Source organism: Crocodylus porosus, unplaced genomic scaffold (genome assembly GCF_001723895.1).
Source record: "Crocodylus porosus isolate Cpor-Errol unplaced genomic scaffold, CroPor_comp1, whole genome shotgun sequence".
NCBI classification, from domain to species: Eukaryota; Metazoa; Chordata; order Crocodylia; family Crocodylidae; genus Crocodylus; species Crocodylus porosus.
The window spans coordinates 2403366-2427107 of NW_017728944.1; the positions used below are offsets into that span (position 1 = coordinate 2403366).

A 23742-nucleotide genomic window follows, 5' to 3' on the forward strand; every position below is an offset into this window, starting at 1 on the left:
CCGCACCTAGCTTTGGACTAGCTCCACTGTTGGAACGCAAGGGCTGGCTCTGGAACCTCGTGAACCAACGGACACCCTATAGATTAAGAGACACTAACTACTTACTCTAAGTCGTCTACTTGTGCCAACTCGGCAAACCTCAAGGGCGGCTAAAAAGCTACCTCACAATTCCGCCCCACAAGCCGCAAGCTCGCACAACTCCGCAAAGCCCGCGGCTCCCCTAAGCGGTGCTGGAACCGCTAGCCCGGCATTTCGCCACAGAAGGGACCTCAGGAGGTCATCTAGTCCAATCCCCTGCTCAAAGTAGGACCATCCCCAACAAGATCATTCCAGCCTGGGCTTTGTAGAACTGGGCCTTAGAAACCTCCAAGACTTGGAGTCTCCACCATCTCTAGGTAACCTATTCCAGTGCTTCACCACCCTCCTAATGAGAATGTTTTTCCTAATATCCAATCTAAACCTCCCTTGCTGCAACTTGAACTTCCATTTCAATGGAATAAAGTTGTTTAGAGAGTCAAATATGCAGTGACACCACAATTAATCTCATAGTTCAGGGTTTAAACCTAAGCCTAAACCTTTGCCTGCTCAGTCCCAGGCATGAGCCATACTTTTAGTAAAATAATTAATAACTTCCTATTAAAGACTGAGAAACTAAAGGACTTTTTCCATTCTATGTTGAAGCATTTGAATTGCAAAGGACTAGGGCAGATTTTTATTCCAACAGTATCCCTAAGATGACCCTTCCCTTTAGCTATACAGGTTTATTTTGCTGGGGAAAAAGTCTTTGACAATCATCTATGGTATTCAGGAGAGTATTAACTACTTTGCTGGAGGAAGTAGTTAGTCAAGATACTCTGGGGTTGCTCGTCATTGAAATGATTGTTGAAGTCCAAGCCCCATTTTCCTGAAGACACAAGAGGACAAACACATCCTCAGGGGGAAAGTGGCAGGGCAAAGATGGAAAATGCAGGTTCTGCCTCAGATGTCAACTCTCACTTGCAACCTCACTGCCCCAGGCCCATAGGTCCAGCACCCCTGAGATATGGCAAACTCAAACCAGCATTGGACTGCTGAGGGGATTGTCTCTCACCACCTCACAGGCAAGGGCTCCCAGCAGTGTTGTTTAAGTGATGGTCCTGGATGGCCAAGCCCAATTTTTGGATAGTCAGTGAGAGAGGAAATGAGGCAGGGAAGGAAAATAGCATGAAGGAGAAGCTGACAGCAGCAATCCAAGCCTCATGTTCCAGCTGGTGTTTAGAATTCAGCAAAAGCTGGTGGATGCAGGGATGCCATGTGAAGACTTCAATAGAACCTGGTGTGCTCAGAGCATCTCCCAGAACAGGATGATAAAGGCCTGGCAGCACCATGAGAAATCCCAGGATGGAGTATGGGCAGCAGGCATAGCAGGAAAGTCTCTGAACCTCCTCTGTGTATTCTCTCACTTTATTTTTTAATGCCCCCAAAAGGCAATGCTGGTGAAACAGTCTGGCCCCTTGTTATTTCATTCACTGATTAGGGCTAGAATCCAAGACACCACACTGGTCCATTCATTTCTTAAGATTACAGGAAAGCAAGGCCAGAAAGGACCACAGGGGGACATCTTGTCCAACCCCCTGCTCAGTGCAGAATCATCCCAGCCAGGTGTTTGTCTGACTGGCTCCTGAAAATTTCCAGGGATGGAGATTCCACCACTTCACCCAGTAGCCTGTTCCAATACTTGACCACCCTCCTAGTCAGAGAGTTCTTCCTGCTCTCCAACCTAAAATTTCCTCTGCTGCAGTTGGAAGCCACTGTTCCCAAGTCCTGTCCCCTACAGCCACATTAGGAGTAGGGCGAGGGTGGAAATCAGTCTCCATCCTCTTTATAACCATCCTTTAGATATTTGAAGACTTATCACATCTCCCTTCAGTTGTCTTTTCTCCAGTCTCCTTTGTTTACTAGCCATAATCTTGACACTGTCCTTGGCTGGTACTGGGGGCTCTTCTATTTGGGTTCACTCAACCTCCCACTCTCTTGAGCAATTTTTCCTATCAGCAACCTGGACCTTTGTTACCCCAACAGTCTGTACTACACAGCAGGGCTGCTATGTCACCACCCCTCACCCAGCAGAGCTACTTACACCAGCTTCATTTCTGAGGAGTTGTTCAGCAGAGCAACTAGAGACTCCACCTTTGTTGAGTCAGGCCGGAAGCAAGGATGATCTGGGTTGAGGATCTTGCCCTCCTCAGGCATGCACGTCTGCATCCAGGTCTCGAAAAACGGCACCTCGCCGGTGGGGCTGGACTCCGAGAGGATCACCTAGCAATAAATACAAGCCAGCAGACTCCTCAGAAACCTGCCCCACAGAGCAGATAGCCTGATGATCAACCCAAGCACCCCCCAACACACATACCACCTAACAGCCAGAGGAGGCTCACAACTGAGACAAGAGCAGCTCCTAGTGGCCAAAGTGGCCAACACCAGGGGACTATTCCAGATGGAAAGGCTATTCCAAGTAGGTCATTATGCTCTCCCCAAAGTGGGACTCAGAAAAGGCAGAAGATTCCCATGCCAACAGTGCAGTAAACAAATGCCATGTTTCACCCTGGAGTTAGCTATATTTCAGTAGCAGGGTGGAACTATATCTCAGAGGTCTCTAAAAATCACATGGGGATCTCTCTATGAATAAAGGAGGCTATCATCACCATGATCCAGTACATCTATGCCGAATAGGGGTTCTCAACCTATGAGTTTTCCGGGGTGAGCACTAAGTACTCATGGGCTCAGCATTCTCCAAAACCTCTCTAGGGGGCATGACTCCCCTGCAATCCACACACTCAAGAGTCACAGGTATGGCTGGTGGCCCTGGTAGTTTTTCACCTGAGGTTCTTCTCCCAAAGCACTCCTGAGCACAGGACTTCTTGGCCACACGAAAGGGATTACGCTTGGGCTCGCAGGAGCTGAGGTGCTGTGTCATGCCAGACTCCTGACATGGGTGAGCCAGTGTGTGGAATTTCCACATGGTCATACCCAGCTGCAAACATGCAGCCTCTACACTCCTTTCTGTGCAGTCATCAGGATTCAACCTGATGTGCTGGGGCAGCGCCCTACAAACTCACCAGTGAGTTAGCAAGTTGAGGGGAGAGAGAAGTGCATGACCACAAAGCACATCATAGGTCAATGAGCAATGAAAATACAGTTGGGTATAGCTGGTCCTGCCTTTGGACAGGGAGCTGGACCAGATAAGTGCTTGAGGCCTCTTCCCACCCTGTTTTCTATGATTCAACCCAAAATACACAATTGGTGTAACATAGCTCAGAGATCTCCAAGCACTGCACAGAAGTGAATGAATCAGAGAGCTGCAAGGATGAGTCACGCTACACCAAAGATGTATTTCACTTGCCAATCTATATGCCCCTTTCAATATTCCCTTGGTGCACGTCTGGACACGTGTGATGAGGTGAGTGGTTTGTGAAAGGAAGCTGAACCCTTCAGGTGCGCACACTGAATTCCTCAGGTATGGATGCAGGGAGAAGCATTTACGAGCCATCAATGGCACCAGATTCTGAGCGATTTTCTTGGTACCTGTGCTCCATTTGTTAGCTGTCCCGAGCTCAAGGGAGCTGGGGTCACCCTCACACACCATCAGAATTCATGACTGAATTCTAACAAGGTTGGTTTATTTCCTGTTCAAACCCTGAGCAATCTGAAAATGCCTCCCTTAAAACTGTTTTTCTCATTAAAAGAGAACTGTTTTGTCCAAGGTGAAATGTTTTCAGAATGTTGTTTAAAAAAAAAAAGTTTGTCAGGAAGTTCCTTCAGGTCTACAATGCAACTATGGTAAGTGAATAACAAAGACCCACACCCAACCAGCCAATAGCCCATGCACAGCTCAGAGACCTGGCTCTGGCTAATACCTTAACCCCTGAGCTGTTCTGGGGTGGTTGGCCTCTCTCCCATTTTATCTGAACTTTTCCCAAAGGTCTCAGGTTCATCCTGCATCTGAATGAGAACAAATTTCAAAGCCTCAGAAATGTCTCCCAAAATGGAATTGTTCTCCAACCAGTCTTATGAGTTGCATGAGTGTGGTGGACATGTTACACCAGGGGTGGGCAAAATGCAGCCCGTTGGGCCATTTTATCTGGCCCAAGGGGCCCCTAAAAAGTTTCAAAAATGAATATTTAGCTGCCCCTGGCTGCCTGTTATGTAGCCCTTGATGACTGGCCAAAACTCAGTAAGCAGCCCTCTGCCTAAAATAATTGCCTTCCCTTGCGTTACACATTAGTGCTCCCAGGCAGGCAACTTTAAGCATCAATCCCTGCTTATGTAGTTTTGCAGGAGCCAGACAGATAAGAAAAGATTTAGCAGATTATTTGGCCTGTCTCACTGAAAGGTATGCATGCTGGGCATAGCATGAGGAATTGTCCTTCCCATCCATAATACCTGTGATTCTACACGGAGTTGTACCCAATGACCAAAGTCCAGTGTGGAAGGCTAGGAAATGCACCTGGAAAGGGAACTAACAGCTTAAACCAAAGCCTTCAGGAACAGCTGCTGACTTTTGTAGGCTGATAGATTTTAAGGCCGAAAGAAGCAGCTCTGAATGCCTACCCCATTCCTGTGTTCCACAGGCCCTGGGTGTTCACTCAGATTTCTGGAGTGGAAGGAAGAACTCTGTCCAATCAAATATTTAGGTAACCTTACACTTGGGATGACCCACCTACAGACTTGACACCACAGCCTAATTGTCAAAGGGTACAAAACCCTCAGAGCTGAAATCCAGCTTTTCATCACTTGTAGGAGAGCAATCAATGTGTCAGTCGCCACACAAAAGGGAGTCCACCACAGCCCCTCACACTTCTTGGCCTTTTGGCTTGGAAATGAAAAAGTGGGTTTTTAAAATGAAAAAGATAAAATTCCACGCACAAGATGTTCCAATCACAGGGAAGCATTACATGAAATTCTCAAGAGCGAGTTAGACAGATATTGGCTGGGATGGCTTAGTCAGGGATGATCCTGCCCTGAGCAGGGAGCTGGAGTAGATGACCCTCAGGACCCTTCCAGTCCTACTCTCCTGTGATACTATGATGCAAATGGAGAGGGATGGGCATCAAACCCACACTTGCAAAGCACAAACTTCTGTTGCCAGAGCTAAGACACGTCCCCTTCCTTAACTCAAGGCTGTGGCATACTCAGTAGCATCTCTGTGATCCGGCCACTAGAGGAGGGCAGAGAGTCAGCGTAATAGTCTGGATCATGGTTTGAGCTTATGTTGACTCAGTCAGGATCTCTAATCTAGACTGCGCAGGATCAGGCTTCCTGGTAATCTGACATGTCCCCTCCTGTCTTCTACCCCCACAGTGCACTCAAGAGATAAGAACAGAACAGCAACCTACCTCAGAGCCGTAGGTCTGCGCAACATGGCACAGCATGAGGAAGGAGATGTCGAACAGCAAGGCCCGGACTGAGGCCGCCTTGGCTAGGGAAGGAGAAGCACAGCCATTATTACCCTGGCACCAGGGCAAGTTTTTAGAACAGAGGGGGGTATCTGTGATCACTGCTGGAGGTAGAACATCCTCTGTTTTTTTACAAGAGGCACTTACTAACCTTGGCTCACGCAGTGCCTTCTCCCTCAAGGGCTATTGTTCAGGACTCAGGACCCAATGGGATGCAATCAAGTGCTGCTCCCCAGTCCCACCACATCAGAACGTGCTGTCATGCTCAAGGCAGTGCCAACACAGCTCCGCTCTCCTACATGTCAGACCCACCCAAGTGACCAAGGTATCAATAGCCTGATGGCCACAGAACCCTTCCTTAAGGCACACACCCTCCTCAAAAACTCTTACCCCAACACCTCCCCATAACACCACCCATGCTACCAGGCAGCTAAAACTTCCTTTCCTCCAATGGAAGGTCAGTGTATTGAACATATTTAATCATATGCAAATACATTCAGAATCCTTATCTTGGTTTCTGTACTCAGACATCATCCCTTCCAAAGTGGGAGTCACTATAGGGCATTGCTAGCAAACTAATCTCCCTTCTGGAGCCCCGGGGATTTGGGGTAAGGGAAAGAAGGGGTCATTCTTTTCCCCGAAGCACACCCACCCCCTGAACAGTGTAAATCAGTTGGGGGGCAAAGGCAGGGGCTGCACCAGAGCATGCACGTGCTCAGTGAGAGGATAAAGAGCCCTAGTGAGCACTGCAACCTGCTGCCTTGAATCAATGCCCCCTTGTGCAGGGATCCTATGCTGGCAGTGCATGGTACAGTGCTTCCTATTGTTATGGTACAGTAGACAGAGCTCTGCATTAACTCCATCATAGCCAGTACATTCAATCTAAGGGCCTGGGCACAGGGCCCGACACCTGGCATGAAAGGACTGTATGGTTCATACTGTAACTTAACACACAGGCAGACTTACAGCCTTCTCCACTGATGTGCTTGGTGAATTCATTCAGCCTAGAGAGAAACAGGGAAAGAAGCAATAAAGCATTAGATGCAGCAGATTTGGCCTCTGCTGCTAATGAAACTGAAGCCCCTTTTCATTTCCATAGCAGGGAGAGAGGCCGGGCAAACTACCCAGGAACGGTGCCCCATACCAACAGCCTCAACTCCTGCTTGCCAGGCCAGCTGGGTGCCAGGAAGCTAGTCAGACCTTTGCCCCAATTTCCAAACAGGGCTGGTGTCTAACTTGCCAGTTCTGACCAACTCCTTTCTCTCAGCTGTCTCCATAGGCATGCCCCCTTCTGAAGACAGAAGGAGCAGGGGAAGCTTGTTGCTAAGGCACTGGGCTATAACTCAAGTGATCTAGGTTTGATGCCCAGCTCTGCTAACACCCCCTCTGCACAACCTTGGGAAAGGCACTTCTCTCCAGATCTCCTTTCTCTACTGCATAAATAGGGATGGCAACATTTGCCTTTGTCTCATCCATTTAGATACATGGGGTAAGAGTGGGCACACAGACAATTACCATGAGCATCTGATAAGCAGCTAGTCCCCGCCTACTGTTAGCTCATGCTAGGTAGTCCTTGTCCACCCGCTAAATAGGCAGAGGGCAAGAGGGATAAATGAAGGCTCAGAAAGGGGAGACTGTCTCAAGGACACACAGCAAGTTAACAACAGAGCTGGGAATGGAACCCAGCAGCTCAGGTTCCTTAATCTCCCTCCCCCTTGGACCACCCTGTCCCTTGACCCAGCTTAGTAAAAGCTACTACATCAACTAGCCTCCTAAACAGAACCACCACCATCAACGCCCAGCACCACCCTGCAGTTCTAACCAGCTGTAGCTACCCTTAATGCACAGATCAGAACAGTGCTCCTGTACTGCATCAACCAAGCCTCCTGTGGCACCTTGCTGGTCTTGCTCTCTTCTTGTGGCACATGAAGTAATCACATCTTCTCAGGTGTGGTGTGTGAAAGTGAGACTGGACACCCCTTCTGGACAACAGTTTGCCTAAGAAAGTAGGGGGCAAAACTTGATGGCCAAAACGCCCCGCCCAGTCCTGTGTTCCTATATCTTAGAATTGCTCCCCATCCTGCCACCTAGGGAGAACATGTTACTGACCCAGTGCCTGCATTCATTTATGCTACAGGGGCAGGGACAGGTTGATTCTGTGCCTGGGTGGTATGTTTCCATCCCAGGATGAAAATGAAAGCTACATAAAGGGATCTGAGCTTTCTGCAATGCCATCCATTTCCAGAGGCTGATGAAAAGCAGCAATTAAAAGCATGTTCCCAAAGCCCTGTGGGGGGCTGCATTTCCACTGCCAGCTGAGGCAGATGTGCAGTCAGAGCCTACTGTGCCGCTCTTCCCCAGAGCATACAAGGAACATAGAGAAAATTGATCCAGCTCCGAAAACATCTCCTGGATGTCTAAAGTCACCTGCTTCCTGCTTCCTTTAGCTCTAGAGAAGTGAAGTCAATGGAACACACATGCTACATCGCTTGCCTGGGCAAACCTGCTTCCATCAATGACCCCCTAGAGGACATCATCTCTGCAGACTCACTTGATGAATTTTCGAGCAAAAGATTTCAGCTTCCCTGTCGCTGCTGCCGCAGCCAACAACAGATCCAGGCTCTTCCCAGACAGCATGTGGCCCAAGACCCCTAGCAGCCCCTCAGGAGATTTGGAGTGATCTGCATCCATGGTCTACCAAATAAAAAAGAAAGTAGGGAGAAAGCAAATCAATGTAACATAGCACAATGAAGTAGCTTGGAACCTCTAGACACAAATGGAGCTTCCTGAGTGGCTGGTGATGATTTCACAAGGAGGTCTGTCATGATAAAAACTGACCTAGTCCTGATCTACATAAAAAATAGAGAATGGTTACAGTAGCTCAGCCACCACCCAAGAACAGCTGTAATTACCCATAAGCTACCACTTGCAGAGGCTTAAGTGAGACTGATGGAACAAAATGTACTACGTCTTCAGAAGCTCAGGTAAAGCTGCTGCCATAACAATGCATCTACTTGAAGAAACTTGGAGAAAGACAAGCAAAGTGCTCCCTAGATACAGGCCTGATTCATACAGCTAATCCAGATCTGGCTGTTTTAATATGCTGCACAGGGGCAGCAACTCCAGGTGCAGTTAATGGGATGGCTCAATCTGGGGAAAAGCCCCTCAATTCTTTCAGCTAGATAGAAACAAACAGGGTGGCAGTCAATAACAGAACATGGGACTGCTGGATACTGACTGCTGCTGCTGCTCAGCCCATCCCCAAGACTGACTAGAAGCAGTTCCCTTTTCTCACAACAGCCAGGGAGAACCTGGAGTGTTAACAACTACTGACTGGGTTGCAAGGAGATCCGACAGCAAACGGTGATCAGATGATGACAGGGTCTCAAAGAGCTGGGAACACTGAATAGCAGGTCATTTACCTTCAGGATGTTGGTGACAGTAGGCTCGGCTCTGAGGATGAGTCCTGGGTTGGGCTGGATGTTGGCATTCTCTGCTGATTTCAAACGGGGGGCATGCTCCCGGTCAGCCGTCCTGACATTTCACATCCAAGTAAGAGCGGGAGTCAGAGAGTGGAAGCCTCCACGCCTTCCTCCCCCCACTCAGACGACTGAGCAGCACCTGCTCTTTACACAACCCCCCAGTAGCCTCCAATCCCCCATACCCTAAAGAAAACGTGCCTTTATCCTAAGAAGGTCACGATGTAAACACAGCCCTCCACCCCACCGCCTCACAGAGGGCAGTCAAAACAGACATGCTCCCTACGTAGAGGTTCCAGTAGATTGGAGCAGAAGACAGTGTGAAAGATACCAAGAAGACCCTGTCCCATACCCATGCCCCCTCGGTGCCCTCCTCACATATCAGCAAAGGCCTGCCTACTCAGCCTAGATCTCTTGGCTCTCCAGGGATGTCTACAGTGCATCCCAAGTGAGACTAGGCACACTGCTGAGAAATAAGGTTCACCAACTGTATGCAAATTGGGTCTCAATTTGTAAACTACAGGCTGGTGTGGCTCTAGTAGTATGCCCCAGCAACATGCTCAGCCTTCCTGACTTGAGGACCCAAGCTCAGTATTGGGCTGAGATCAGGGGCCATCTCAAGGTCTGCAAATTTGTAACCCAGGGTGCAGGCAGAGTGGACATGGTTTATCTGGACCATGGTGTAGACAACCCCCCTTGCTCTTCCTCCATCAGCAGCACCTTCTTCAGGGTTCTGTTGACTAGGCAGATCATACCTGGCTCTTTAATTCAGAGCTGACAGGACACAGTCCTTTACCTTGGGAAATGAATGATAACAAGGGCAGGCCACTATCAACATTCCCTGAGCTACCAGGAATTTTATATGGGGACTCCAAGACCAGCAAAGCTGAGGACCTACCTTTTGGCAGCCAGATTGGTCATGTTGGTTTCTGACAGCAGCCCCTGTTTGCTACATTCTTGAAGGAGTAGACTGGTACAGTCACAGCTGGAATTGGGAGAGAAAGAAATGGGGATAAGAGGGACAAAAGCAGGAGTGTTAACACCCCGCCCTCCAGCACTGCAATTACCCCTGGAGCTGTCAACAGGGCAGGAGTGGGGAGTAGTAATTAAACCAGAAAATGAAGTCAGGACTCCTGGGTTCACTTTCTGATTTCATAAGGCCCTCTCTGTGATTCTGGGCAAGTTACTTCTGTTGAATGGAATTGACAGTATCTACCTATGTACTTTTGAAAGAGGCTACAAAGGTTGTTTGTAAAGGGGTGGGGAAGTAACTACAAAAACAAAGAGAGTCATTAGCATGTGACTTAACCAAAAACTGGTACTAAACACTTGCTGCTGATCTGAAGAGCAAGAGGAAATGAGGCATGCAAAATTCGGGGCGAGAAAAGCTATCATCACCAGCTCATCAGCCATGAGCAAGAACTATGTCAGCAGGTACCAAACACCTGCTTGAGAAAGAAGAACAAAACCAAACACCTGTTACCATGCACACAGAGCTGCATTAGTTGTTCTGCCACAGATCCAGGCGTGTAGAACCCAATGACTGAAAATACATCAGGATCCAATTTTTAATATAAAATGTTATGAAGGGAAGAAAAAACAAATCTTCAGGCTGGTTTATTCATTATGAGCTATTTGTGTCTTCCAGCATGTGGAACATGGTGTTATGACCACACCACAGCAGCACAACAGCTCTCAAGGGAGTCCATTCATTCTCCGCAACAGGTAGGAGAACGGATGGTACTGTACAAGGAGTGGAACAGTTGTGGCTTTCCACAGGTCCTGATGCCTACCTGTAGTCAGGCCTGAACACACAAAAGGCACAATGCGGGGAAAGAGATCTTACTTGCATCGCTGATCCGCTTTGTCTAGCAGAGGGGTGAGTTTCAACAGGAATTCAAAGGCACAGTTCACATCCTCTGTGAAATCCTGAAACCACACAAGAGGCAGGTGCTCAATCAAACTTTATTTCACTAGACACAAGAAGTTTTTTCAAAGCCACTCAGAAACCAGGACTCAAGTCTTCCCACTCAGCTACATAATGGCAAGGAATTTAATGCTGCCAGGTCAAGTCATACTAGCCAAGCAGTACCAACAGTAGCAAAGGAACCAATTATCTTCCAGGTATCTGGGGAAGGCTGTGCAGAGAGAACCTGATAGTCAGATGTCAGCCTCCAGATGACATCCCAGCACAATATGAAAGTGACCCCCAAACACCATCAGGAGCTAAAGGGGGCCTGGCTTGACCACCATGCATTTAAAAGTGTATTACAAGCAGAAAGTTACTGCTGGGTTTGAATTTTGCTGTGGATATCACGGTCGTTCTCTCCCCAGCAAAGAGAAAAAACACATCATAATAATAAAAAAGTGCCGTCATAAATAATAGTTCATGGGAGCAACCTGCTACATGCCAAGCACAGAGGCTACCCATGCCACTTGTGGCACATGTACTGCATGTCAGCCACCCTGTGCTAGCCTGAGCCAACTAGAGCTTGGGGACATGTTGGGGAAGATCAGGGACCACAGGCCATTTCTCTGTGTCAGTTACCTGCTACATTTCATAGATTCATAGATGCTAGGATCAGGAGGGACCTTAATGGATCATAGAGTCCGACCCCCTGCCTGTGGCAGGAAAAAGTGCTGGGGTCATGTGACCCCAGCCAGGTGCTTGTTCAGTTTCCTCTCGAAGACCCCCCAAGGTAGGAGAGAGCACCACCTTCCTTAGAAGCTCATTCCAGATTCTGACAACCCTAACTGTGAAGAATTTCATTCTGATGTCCAACCTAAATCTACTCTCTATCAGCTTGTGGCTGTTGTAACTAGAGCACCCCTTGGAATAACCAAAAAACAACAGCCACAAGCTGATAGAGAGTAGATTTAGGCTGGACATCAGAAAGAACTTCTTCATGGTTAGGGTTGCCAGAATCTGGAATGGGCTTCCAAGGGAGGTGGTGCTCTCTGCCACCACACCTCCCTTGGGGCAGGCCCTGATCCTGTCCAGATTTACACCTCTCTTTCAGGTTACACATGACCACAGACCCTAATGAGAGTACTTGTGTGTGCAAAACGAGGCAGGCATCAACATGTCTGCAGGATCAAGGCCTGCATTTACAAAATGCCCAGTGGGCTAAAACCCCAAACTGGCTGATCCCTCAGGGCTTCACCCTTCCCCAACCAAGCATCTACCTTGTAAGCTCTTTGGGACAGTGATCGTCTGCTCCATGGTGCTTGTACAGCACCAACCACAATGGGGCCCAATCTCAACTAACTCCTAGGCACTACCATAATAAACAGCTGCCACAGCACACAGCAGGTCACACCAACCATGATCTCCACTTACCTTCTCTCCTTGGGGATATTTCTTTAGTTTAACCAGAACTTGAGGGACCTGGAGGGAAAAGAAAACTTTTCTAAATTTACATCTAGCCAGGAGGAAAGGATCCCAGGTACCACAACTCCAATTTGTGCAGCACAACAGGGGCCAACAAGTAAAAGGGAGAAGGTACCTGCATTGAAAAGGCTGCCACACGTGTTCACACCTGTGATCTATCCACCCCAGGATCCTGCCTCTGACAATGCCCTAGTGTCAGCTGGTCCAGAGGAGGGTGCAAGGAAACCCTCTAGAGGACACTTACAGCACTGCACTTCAGAAGAAAGTTTCTTCCTAGCCCATCTCCTCTTCTTAGAAGCTGGCTTAGGTCCCGAAGCAGGTGGGCCTATTCATTGGCATCAGGACACAGATTCACTCCATATCTTTCAGTTGTGATGGCAATGGCCAGGGATGAGGCATGCAGAAGGTGAATGCAAAGCCTAATTTGCTCAACCTGTTCTGGGAAAGCTAGCTGGCCTCACAAGTGTTTACCAAGAACTGGACATGAGCTGGGGGGAGGGAACTGAGAGCCATCTGCTACCAGTCACAGTGGTGAAGGAGAAAGACAGATATAACCATGTAACCTTTTGGGCAGAACACATCAGATGGAAAAAAAATGGGGACAAACCTGAGTGCCTGATACAATGCTTAACTCTCCAGGACTTGGGGGCCTTTGAGGTCTCTCCAAACCCTGCGAGTCTCAACAGCAAAATCACTTAGCCCACAGACAACACACAGCAAACATTGTTCCCCTTACAGGGAGACAACATTCAGCCCATTTTACAGAGGGGTAAACTGAAGCACTGAGAGGGGGAGGCTATCCAGCTCACTTGGCAATTTCGGTGGAAGCACTGAGAACAGAATCAAGATCTTCAGACCCTCAGGCCTGCACTTGAGCCCCTTCACCCATCCTTTTCCCCTACGAGTACAGGAGCACAAAGACCCAGGGAGAAAAACATGAGGCATAGGGAAAGTGCAACATGACCCCTAGAATCACTTCCTGTCTGCACTGCTGAACCACTTCTTGGCTGGGTAATTAAACAAGGTCCTCCTTGCCCAGACCTATATGAAGTCAAACCAGTGTCATATCACACAAAGATATTCTTCACTAGGCCAGGACCAATCGCTCTTCCATCCCACCATAACCCCACACAGCGAGAAACAAAGTAAGATGAAAGCTGTTCTGCAAAACAAAGTAGGACTGGACTTAAAAGCAGCCCCAGACAGCAAAATTGATGTTCAGCTGGTTGTGTCAAGGGAGGCTGCCTGTGGGCTCAGCCTGAGACTGCCATCTAACACACTCCGTACAGATGGGGCATGAAAAGCACCTCGAGGGATGCACAGTGGGAGAGGAAAAATAATTGCTCTGTCAAGCTTAGGCACACAGCAGGATCCTGGAGGAAGCAGGCGATGACAGACTCTGGGTTTTAACCTGAACCTGCATCTGACTGACAGCTCTCAGCAAAGGTGGTGGGACAGACGGTTACCTTAAGGAAGGTGAAAGCTGTCCATTTCAGCTCTTCTGTCCCTTCAGGGGACTCTATCAGGCCCACAAAACAGGCTTTCCAGATCTCCAGTACAAAGAGAGGTGAGGGAATACGCTATAAAGGAAAAAATCTCAGTCATGGAGTGTCTAGTGCATGTGACCCACACTTAATATATGTACTACAACATGGGTCATCATCAGCAAGGAACGCATCAACCTCTCAATTTAATATACAGTTACAGAAGTAAACCCATTTACTGAAAGTAAGGGTAGAAACATGTTGCATTTGTGCTGCTACAATTTTTACAGAAGTACAAGTGTCAAGCAAACAGACATCGCTACTTTTGTCACGCCATATCAGAGGTGCCACAAAAGGTACTAATAAATTGTGGCATTTTATTGCAGCCAATGTCTATTTGTTCTGTGGCAGAGGAGTGTGGGCAGGTGTTCCAAGGACTTAAGGGACCCAATCCTGAGCACCCTGAGTAGGACTGGGCTCCTCAAGCCCATGGAGCACCTGCCAGCCCTACTCCAGGGCACAGCTCTGTAAGCAGGTAAAACCTGGATGAGTCCTGGCATGGAGGCATGGAACCCAGGCAATTCTGGGCACCCCATGCCTCCACACCTGGACCTATATGACCCCAGGTATCCATGAGTCCTGAGCTGATCCATGCCTCACACAGAGACACAAGACAACCTAAGTCCCAGGGGGAAAGAAACAGGTAGAAGCCAGGTGACCCATGACACCCTATGCTTCCATGCAGAGATCCGCACTGACTGTGCCCCAGCATAAAGTACAGATCAGCATAGATCTCAAGGCAGGGTTGCATGAGAGTTGGGGAATCCTTGGCACCTCATGCCTCTTAGCCAGGACCCACATTGCTTGAGGCAGAGGCACAGGTCAGCATGTGAAGGATCCTCATGTGAAGGCACAGGGCACTGGGGATTCCCCAGCTCCAGTGCCAGGACTCGCGCTGACCCATGCCTCATGCAGAGGTATGGGTCAGCACAGGACCTGATTCAGGGCAACAACAAACCCAGAGAATCCCTAGGCAAAAGGAACACAATACCCCATGTCCCACATCAGGCAGGGGATCCAATGCAGGACATGGGGTGATGTGCATGTCAACTAATAAAGCAGATCAGTGGAGACAGGACATGTCCCACTACAACTGATCCACTTCAGTTAATCTGTTTCTACCCTAAGAGCAGACCCCCGAAACCTGTCTGGGCCTGATGCAGCCCCAGTGGGAATTCCTGGGTCTATGGGAAAGTTATGCAAGGACGTAATTTCCCTGCATTTCTGAGCATAGTTATGAGGCAGCATTGGTCTTGCTCCCTCTTCATGGAAACTGGCCACAGAAGGGAAGTGACTTGCCCGAAGTTACACTCAGGCTCTGTGCCAGAAGCTCTTGGTTTACCAAGCCATGTCAAGCAGCACAGCAAGGTCACAGGCTGCTGTCTACTGTACCTGCATCCTCTTCACCATCATCAGCTGCTCCACCAGAGGCTGAGTCTCTCCTGTGAGGTTCATTGTCCCCTCAAGCAGTACCACAGCATGGATGGTGGGGAAGCCAGTTTTGTTCAGCTGGTCTGAGTGGGCTGAGAGCATGGTGGGGATGCTGCACAAGAATAATGGAGGCACAGACAGGATCAGAGGATTGGAAGAACAAAGGGTGATGTTGAGGCATCACAGGGAAGCATCTGTCACCCTTGACCTGAGTCATTAGACTCTAAATAACCCCAACACCACTGCAGCGTCTGAGTCAGGATGGCCTAGGACCCTGGCATTAGCCTTTGGCTTGTGAGGTTCTGACTGAGCCACAGAACTTTAACCTCCTGGGCACTAGCCTGTTTCCAAGGGTTGGCTGCCATGAAGGATATTACTGCAGAATATGAAAAGATTTGGATTCACAGCATTATTGCTCCTGCTCTCAACTTTCCCATGCAGACAAGACCCATGAGAGAGGGCAGGTGCTGCTATGGGGTAGCAGAAGCCTATAGCTGCCAGCCACTGGAAGGGGTAGTGGCTACTTGGGACACCCCTAGAACAAGCCCCACCTAGCACTGTATATTTTGCCCTCCAAAGCCAAGAGCCTTTCTTTCTCCCCTCAACCTACCAGCTCCCAAACACTACCTCAAGTCATCAACCAAATGTAGGGAGGAGTAGAGCTAGGCCAGGAAGCCAGTGGGCACAGAAGATGCCTGGAACTGTTCAGAAGGCTTTCTGGCCATCAGTGCAGGCAGGAAGGTAGTCTGGAAGAATTAGAGCAGAATACCCCTGTAGCAGCAGGGAGCTGCTCTGGGGTGTGCCAATGCCAGCATCTCACTAGTGCAAGGGTATTCTCAGAGCTAACTCCTGCTGTCTCAGGCAACAGGGAGATCACAGAAAAGAAAGCTCTAATGCAGAGGGAACATGGACAGACACCAGTTCTTAACTCCCCATGCACATGGAAGACAAAACCATTGGGCTACCTCTTGATCAGGGAGATGCATTCATCTGCCTGGCTCCGGAGCTGGGGACTGCTGAGGCTGTTCAGATTCTCCCCCAGTTTGACTAGGGATTGCTCCACTGTGCTCCATGATGCTGGATGGAGAAAGAGAGGAGACCTTTCAATGTTAGGATGCCACAGGAGAATCCCTGAAGGTTTGCATTAGGGCAAGGACAAAGAGGTATCCTAACTCAAGACGATTCTTCCAGAAGCTCTAGAGAGGTAGTCAAGACCACCTGGGTTTCAGCAGGAACTGGGCACCTTGGCAAATCCCACCCAAAATCTGCATTGCAACAAAGCAGTTAAAGAGCAGTTTGGACATGCACAGCCCCCTGCTGAGGTGCCTCAAGGAGGACTGCAAAGGAAAGGAGCTCATAGTCAGTGCTGTCACCAGTCTGCAGGAGTCATTTTGCAAGGAACAGCTCACCCAGCCTTAATGCCAACACCATTCATCTTCCAAGGGCAATGCAGACAGGAGGGGAGACAGCGTGGGCAGCAGGAAGCCAGCGAGTAGGTGGTTACAGTGATTGAGATGGAAAACGAATGGGCGTTTAAGCTGCAGGGACACAGAAGGCAAGATCATGCCAGGATGGAGGAAACAGAAACAGGAGGGTTTGGGCAGGCAAGCAAAAGCAGAGGGGCTGGGGAGGGAAAGATCCTCTGATCACATGCTTCAGTGACAGAGAACAGCAGAGTCAGAAAGCAGCGATAAAGGAAAGAGAAGCAGAGGAGGCCACGAGCATAGCACAAGTTGAAACAAGGGGCAGGACCAATGGGGGTCACAGCCACAAGACATACATGTCTCCTCAAGCTTGGCAATGTGGATCAGGGCCCGGTTCTTCATGCTATCCAGGATCTTCTCCAGCCTCTCCAGGCACATCTTAAGCTGGTTCTCAGCAGCTGCTTGGTCCAACATCTCTTTGAACTTCTCCGTGTAGAAGGCCGCACAGCGCAGCAGCCAGTTGAGAGCGCTCATGAGGGCCCGGCATAAGCCAATGCACTCTTCTGCTTTGCCGTGACAGCTAAGAAAAAAATACAGGAAACAAAACAGGCTTTGTATGTCTCATTATCAGACCTCTCTCTTTATCTCCCTAGTGAGGCCTTAGAGGGTCCTCATCACTCCATATCAGTGCATTTACCCTCAAAGTTCCCATGTGAGGCAGGGAGGACTGAACCACAGGTCACAAGGGAACTCGTGACAAGCTGGGAAATTGAGCCAGGACCCCTAATCCCAGCCCTAAGGACCATCCTCCCTTCCAGGCTCCTCCTATTCACTTCAACCGAAACATGGCTGAAATTGATCAGAATTTTTTTTATCATTTCTTTCACCCTTCAGCTTGTTTGCTGCTCCATCATGCTTAGAACATCCAGCACATCTAAAAATCTCACCCCGCAGGCTCCTCCCAGCCCTTCTGGTCTCTTAATTAAAAGAGAAACTTTCCAAGCCCCCAATCAAATTATCTTGCTAAAAGTGATCAGCATTGATCACCACCCTGTCAAGAGGTGAACGTGCTCTCCCACTGCAGCACAAATCTTTTGGTCGCAGAAGTTTAGATCAAATTAAAGAGAAAATCAAATTCACCAGGGAATGGATTAAGTGGCAGGCTTTGTATTTGGCCAGTGGTAGCTGCTTGTCAACATCTGTGACAAATTAATATTCACTGCTCCAATTCTATTTGATTAAACAGAAGGGCTTCCATACTTTCCTTCCTAACTCCCAGCTCGCTCCCCTGTAGGCTTTATACTCAGCAATTGTCCCTGCTCCTTTAAAAGGGGTTCTTCTGGGTTTTAAGGTGAGATGCAGGACACTGAGGTATTTTACAAACTGTTTAGCGCCCAACACACCATCCACCCTTCCCCTCTTACCGCACCCAGGGTCCTAGTAAACACCTCCTGAATAGCAATAAAACATAATGACTCCAGGCTACATGGCTCTGGTCTAAGACAAGAATAGCATGGAGGGCTGTAGGCCAGGGCTGCAAAATGCAGAGCAGGGTGTGCCCACTCCTGGACCAGCAAAGCAAATGATACTGCAGGTGAAGGACTGAGGCCCTCAGGCTTCCAGGCTTATGCCCAACTGTCGCTATTGAATTCAAGAAGAAATCTTTCCTTGATGACAGGTTATCCCATTACTGTAAACTGCTTGGTTTCCCACACACTTCTATAAAGCAGGCATTGGTCCCAGTCACAGCTAGGCTCCATAGGCCACTAGTTTGATTCAGTCTGGCACCATCTATGCTCCCCATATGTTCATCCCTTTTTGGGGGAGTCCATTAAGGGGCACAGGCAGAGCTGAGGGAGATAACCTCCTGATTCTCCTATACTCAATGCTTCCAACTCAGCAGCACCATCAATCTTTCCCAACGAAGTCTGCCCTACCAGCTCCTAGCCATCAAAAACCGAGTGAGGTACAATAGAACAGTAGCACCGTACCTGAGCCGATCACAGAACATATCCATAATCTCCAGCAGTGACTGCACACAGAGATCTCGGGAGAAGTCATCGAACTATGATACAGGGACAAAGAGCAATTTTAAAATCAAGTGCAGTGAACACAAATTTCAGGTGTTTTTTAAAAACAGACCCATATGAAACCTGTATAAACTGCTGTGGGCTTCGGAAGCCACTGCTTACATGACTTGTGCAGGCAGCTAGTTCAACAACACGGGTACAGAACAGGTCAGCATTTCTCAACGGGTGGGTCAGGACCTCCAGCAGGGTCACAAAAGGCCATGGAAGGGTTGCAACATACTGGAAACTTTATGACAATCAAAGCCAAAACAATCCTCTTTGTGTATCTCTCCCTTTAAAGGCCAAGTGCTCCCAGTCAACTTCTCAAAACCCAAGACTACTGAATATTGGATATATATTTTACTCTTATATTCAGGATAAATGGATGAGGGATGTAAGACTGACTGACTGAGCAAGAGGCTGCCAACCTACAGTGTGGACACACTAACCAAGTCTATCCCCACAGCCACCTGCAGTCTTTCATAATTGCCACACCTCTGGTCCCCACACCTCAGAAAGGATATAAGAACTAGAAAAGGTACAAAGAAGGGTAAAAAGGATTAGTGATAGTATGGGGCTTCCACAGGAGGACAAATTAAAGAGGTTAAGCCTATTCAGTTTAGAAAAGGGATGCCTGAGGTAGGACATGATAAGGATTTACAAAATAATAACTGGTGAAAAGAAAGTAAATAGGGTTTTATTATTTACTGTCTCTTAGAATACAAGAACTAGGGGTCACAAAATGAAGCAGTAGGTAGTAAGTATGAAACAAACAAAAGGAAGTACTTTTTCACACAGTGTGTCATTTAAGTGTGGAACTCATTGCCACCAGAGGTTGTGGAAGCTGACCATTTAGCCAGATTCAAAAACAGATTGGACAAATTCCTGAAGGAAGAGGGGCATCAGTAGCTATTGAGCATGGGAGTTAGGGGTACAGCCTTAAAATTACAACTTCCTAGACCTTCTGTGCTGGAGGCTGCAAGACAGAGGAACAATGGGAAAAACTCTGGTCATACCCAGTTCACTCTCCCTTTCAGCATCCGCTCTCTGCCACTGTGTGACAAAGTATACTGGGCAAGACGAACCTACTGTCTGACACACTACATGGCAGTTCTTATGTTCTCATGCCACTGCTCACACACATCACCCCAGCACTGCAACATGCTTCCCAGAATAAACAAATAAAAACAGCCCAGCCAGACTGACAGCCAGGCTTTTTGCTCAGCAGCTCCAATGGTTCAGTGGGAGGTGCTGGGTGTCTACTGTTCATAAAAATCTGTTCCTTCAAGTGGGACACTCCATTTCAATTACACCAACTAAGATCCTTGGTTTCTATCTACAACACTGTGTTTATGTTAAGGGTTGCCCCCATGCCTAAGAGCTCTGTAGACCGTGAGACACATGAGTTAGCATGTAGTCGTTAAGTTCTAACACATGAGTAACAGGCCTGCTATACTTTTAAACGTGTCACAGCAGAATATATAGAGAAAATTTCCTTAAGAGTATGCAAGGAGGTCTCTTTCCATTGATGGCAAAAAGCTCATTCTCCATAAAGGGGAAGGGAAATGCAAGTCCATGTGATCACTGCTGACTCAGCAAACAATGTCATTTTCCACTTGGCCTATATCTGGCAGGAGTCACAGGGACAGAAATGGTTACACAGATTGTGAGTAAAATGAAAGAGAGCATCTGTCAAGACCTACCTTGCTGATGGCTGTCAGGACAGTAGAGTAAGACACCATCTAAACATGACACAAAACCAGAATAAAAACATTAGCAAAAAACATTTTTCACTGCAATTCATGTTGCCGAGGAACAGCAAGGTCATTTAATGGCCATGTTAGTTGTCATTTAAAATGCATCTCAGGCACTGACCCGACACAAATTTAAACAGACATTTTTAGGTGATTGCTGATTTGTTTTACACCAACTTTACATCAAACATCATTGAGTAACAAGCTAAAGAAATGAAGGATTGGTAGCAGCTGAGGATTTCTCTAGAGGGCAAAGGATCTCTAACCTCTTCTGTATATGCACTTCAGCTTCAATTGCACATTTTTAAAGGAACTTTCTGGCCTGGGGCATAAACTATACAAAGGAACCCTCTGCTGTCATCCCCTCACAGAGGAGAGAGGTGTGACAGGACAATCAGAGGACAGGAGCTGCAGACAGAAAATCCTGAGTTCTGATCCTGCAGTTCTGGAAATGTCACTTAACCTTTGAGTCTTGGTTTCCTTAGGGTAATACCCTTAATTTGGGGTTAGGAGAATTAATTCAGTAGTGCCTATAATCTACTCTTGAGACAAACTCTGAAGGTAGGCAGTATTGTTACCTGGGAACTGATGGCATATTTCAGGTAAGACAAGATCAGTGGGTTGGGTGATGGGCCGATCATGGCCTGTTCAAGAAGAGCTTCTGCAATGAAATAACGAGGGCTGTGAGCTTCCAGTTCAGCAAACACATACTTGCTCGCTTTCATTATCTTACCACAGGCCAAAAAAAGCCAATGAAAATCTTGCTGATGGTGAAAATTTAGCACGAAACCTCCTTGAAATTAACCAAATCCCAAACTTTCCATTCCCAGTAGTGTATGGTAGTAAATAATTTAGGAGGTATAAAGCATCCTGCTGCTAACTCAGCTCTCACAGAGAATCATTGGCCAAAACAGACCCTAGTGTGTTAAAGTTGCTTTTGTCTTCACAGTCCCTAGCCTGAGACAGAAAACCAGTGATTCCAGAGACAATCAGGCTGCTTTACCTGAGTGACTTCAACTACAGGTACTTTGGGGTTGAACTCTGCAGGACAGGCAAGCACCCGACACTGAAAAAGTCCATGCACTTTTGGCACACATTCTCCCTTGGCTGTCTGCCAGAGCCTGGCCTTGGCAAGCTCGAGGGCACAGTGTCCAGTATACGTCCTATCTGCTCAGTCAAGCCATTAATTGACCGTTAGAACCACAGCAACGGAGCACGGGAACAGCCTCATGAAGGCAGTCCCCTATGCCGCAGCATGTCCTTTAATTAGTTCAAGGCACCCGGACACCAGAGGCGGACACTGCCATTAGGGACTCACTAAACAAGCACAGCCACCACTTCCTCAGAAGGAAGCCACTTCAAGGGATGACACCAGCTCCAATCCACAGACAGCAATAAGTGACAAGGCAGTGAATTACAATGGCTCCTGACTCAAAGCATTGTGGTTTTTGCTCAGCTATGCCTGATACCAGGAGCTGGAGGAATTTTTCAGCTCACCAAAAAAGAAATGCCAGCAACAACTTTTCTCTTTCCTGTCCCAATCTCACTGGGGAGATACTCCTTCCAGACCAGCCAAGCACTGGTACCCAGTGGCACATGTTGCTACAGCTCTGCTAGGCAGTGGAACTAGGCTGACACCTGGCTGCCAATCTTTATTTTTCCCCTTTATTGTTTGGTTTTAAAAGCCATGTCTGAACTTAAAGGGACTGTGTCTAAGCCTAATATAAGAAGATAGCTTGTAAAGGAAATCCGCATTAAAACAAGGGTGATTACTGTGGCTATTCCAAATGACAAGCAAGCCCTCTCTATACTCCCCCAATCCCAGAATTACTTACATTAGGGCAGCCTGTTCAGACTTTCCTATCAAGACCAACCCCCACTCTACTAACACAGAGAAGGAAACAGTCCTTACCCTGTTCAGACTAAATAGACAAGACAGGCAACTCCAGAGGCAGGGAGGAAAGAGGCACAGAGAAGGGAAGGGGCTTGCCAAAAAAGTCGCACAGCAGGTCAGTGGCAGAGCTGGGATTGGACCCAAAGTCTTTTGAGTGCCTTCACCACTGCTTTTTTTCCTTTCACTTTAAAAAAAATCACACTCCCCTATCTCCTTGCTACTCATGGCATTCAGTTCGGTCCTCTCAATTCATAATAGGCAACTGCTGTTTCTTCAACACCATCCAATTTCTATAGACCAGTAGTTCTTAAACTTTTAAGGTTCAAGGATTCAAGACATCCCTCAGAAAATGCCAGCTGTTCGTTTTCACTCATTTCTTGACTATGGAAAAAATAATAGAGCATTTTTTCTTGTGCAAAGAACTCAGAAAGCCCACAACAGGTCAGAATAGTGTTAACACTGTAGATTCCTATTTCAAATCTCCGGTTTTATCTTGTGAATCATGTTTGTACACTAACATTGCTAAAATAGTGTGGCATCCAGCGGCACCCTTAAAATGATCTCAAGTACTCCAGGGTGCTGTGGCATGCTGGTTGAGAATCGTGACTATATGGAAACCAGGACTACACAGATTAGTTATGATGACATGGGACTAGAAGCTGCAAATCCAAGTGCCTAAAGTTTAAGCTGTTATATCCAAACTTTGCCAACTACACACAAATGGCCTGATCTCCAAAGGCTTCAATGCTCACAGCTCCCTCTGAAAGCAAAGGGACCAGGCAGCTTCTCTGTCAATGCCTCAGTTTGGATACAAAAGCCTAAATTTAGGCAACCGGGTTTGAAAATATTGACCATTGTGCCCAATCCGTGTTGAATGCTTTACAGAGAAATGGGGGCCTGCATAATATTAATAAAAGCTTATCTAAGAGGCTAAAATGCAGACAAAAGGAGTGGAGGCAGGAAACAAGCAGGCAAAGAGGAGTTGAAGCCTGGAATAAGGAATGTACAATGTGTGGGAGTGGCAAGGAGATAAAGCATGTATCACAGTACAACTTGGCATATAAATGAATTGTAGCACAATGATATCTGAAGGGATCCCATCACAGCAGCTGTTACTCTGGGTTACAGACGTGTAACCTGTGTATTCTTTTGTATTGCAAGATCCAGTTCTCACACAACGTGAAAGGTCTGTTACCCACAGCTGAGCAGAAGCTTTCAATAGTGACCCTGGACTTGGTAGAAGCACTAAATAGCATATTTTTGCACCTTTGTTTATAAACATCCCATTTCAAGTCACTAGGATTGTGAAGAAAACTTTCAA

The 23742-nt window shown here is 47.6% G+C and overlaps 1 protein-coding gene across 5 annotated transcripts in view; it reads right to left on the reverse strand.

The window, feature by feature from the left end:
* MED24 (mediator complex subunit 24) overlaps positions 1–23742 on the reverse strand; it is a 39154-nt gene that overhangs the window by 12880 nt on the left and 2532 nt on the right. For all 5 annotated transcript variants that reach the window (XM_019550332.1, XM_019550331.1, XM_019550333.1 and 2 more), the window contains exons 3-17: positions 21106–21188; positions 20477–20515; positions 18696–18769; positions 17061–17284; positions 16246–16357; positions 15242–15392; positions 13772–13885; positions 12255–12302; positions 10761–10843; positions 9813–9899; positions 8858–8969; positions 7987–8129; positions 6402–6439; positions 5376–5458; positions 2120–2298 (exon numbers count right to left, since the gene is read on the reverse strand). In XM_019550332.1, coding sequence (XP_019405877.1) covers positions 2120–2298; positions 5376–5458; positions 6402–6439; positions 7987–8129; positions 8858–8969; positions 9813–9899; positions 10761–10843; positions 12255–12302; positions 13772–13885; positions 15242–15392; positions 16246–16357; positions 17061–17284; positions 18696–18769; positions 20477–20515; positions 21106–21188 — 1570 coding nt within the window. The remainder of the gene's footprint in view (positions 1–2119; positions 2299–5375; positions 5459–6401; positions 6440–7986; positions 8130–8857; positions 8970–9812; positions 9900–10760; positions 10844–12254; positions 12303–13771; positions 13886–15241; positions 15393–16245; positions 16358–17060; positions 17285–18695; positions 18770–20476; positions 20516–21105; positions 21189–23742) is intronic.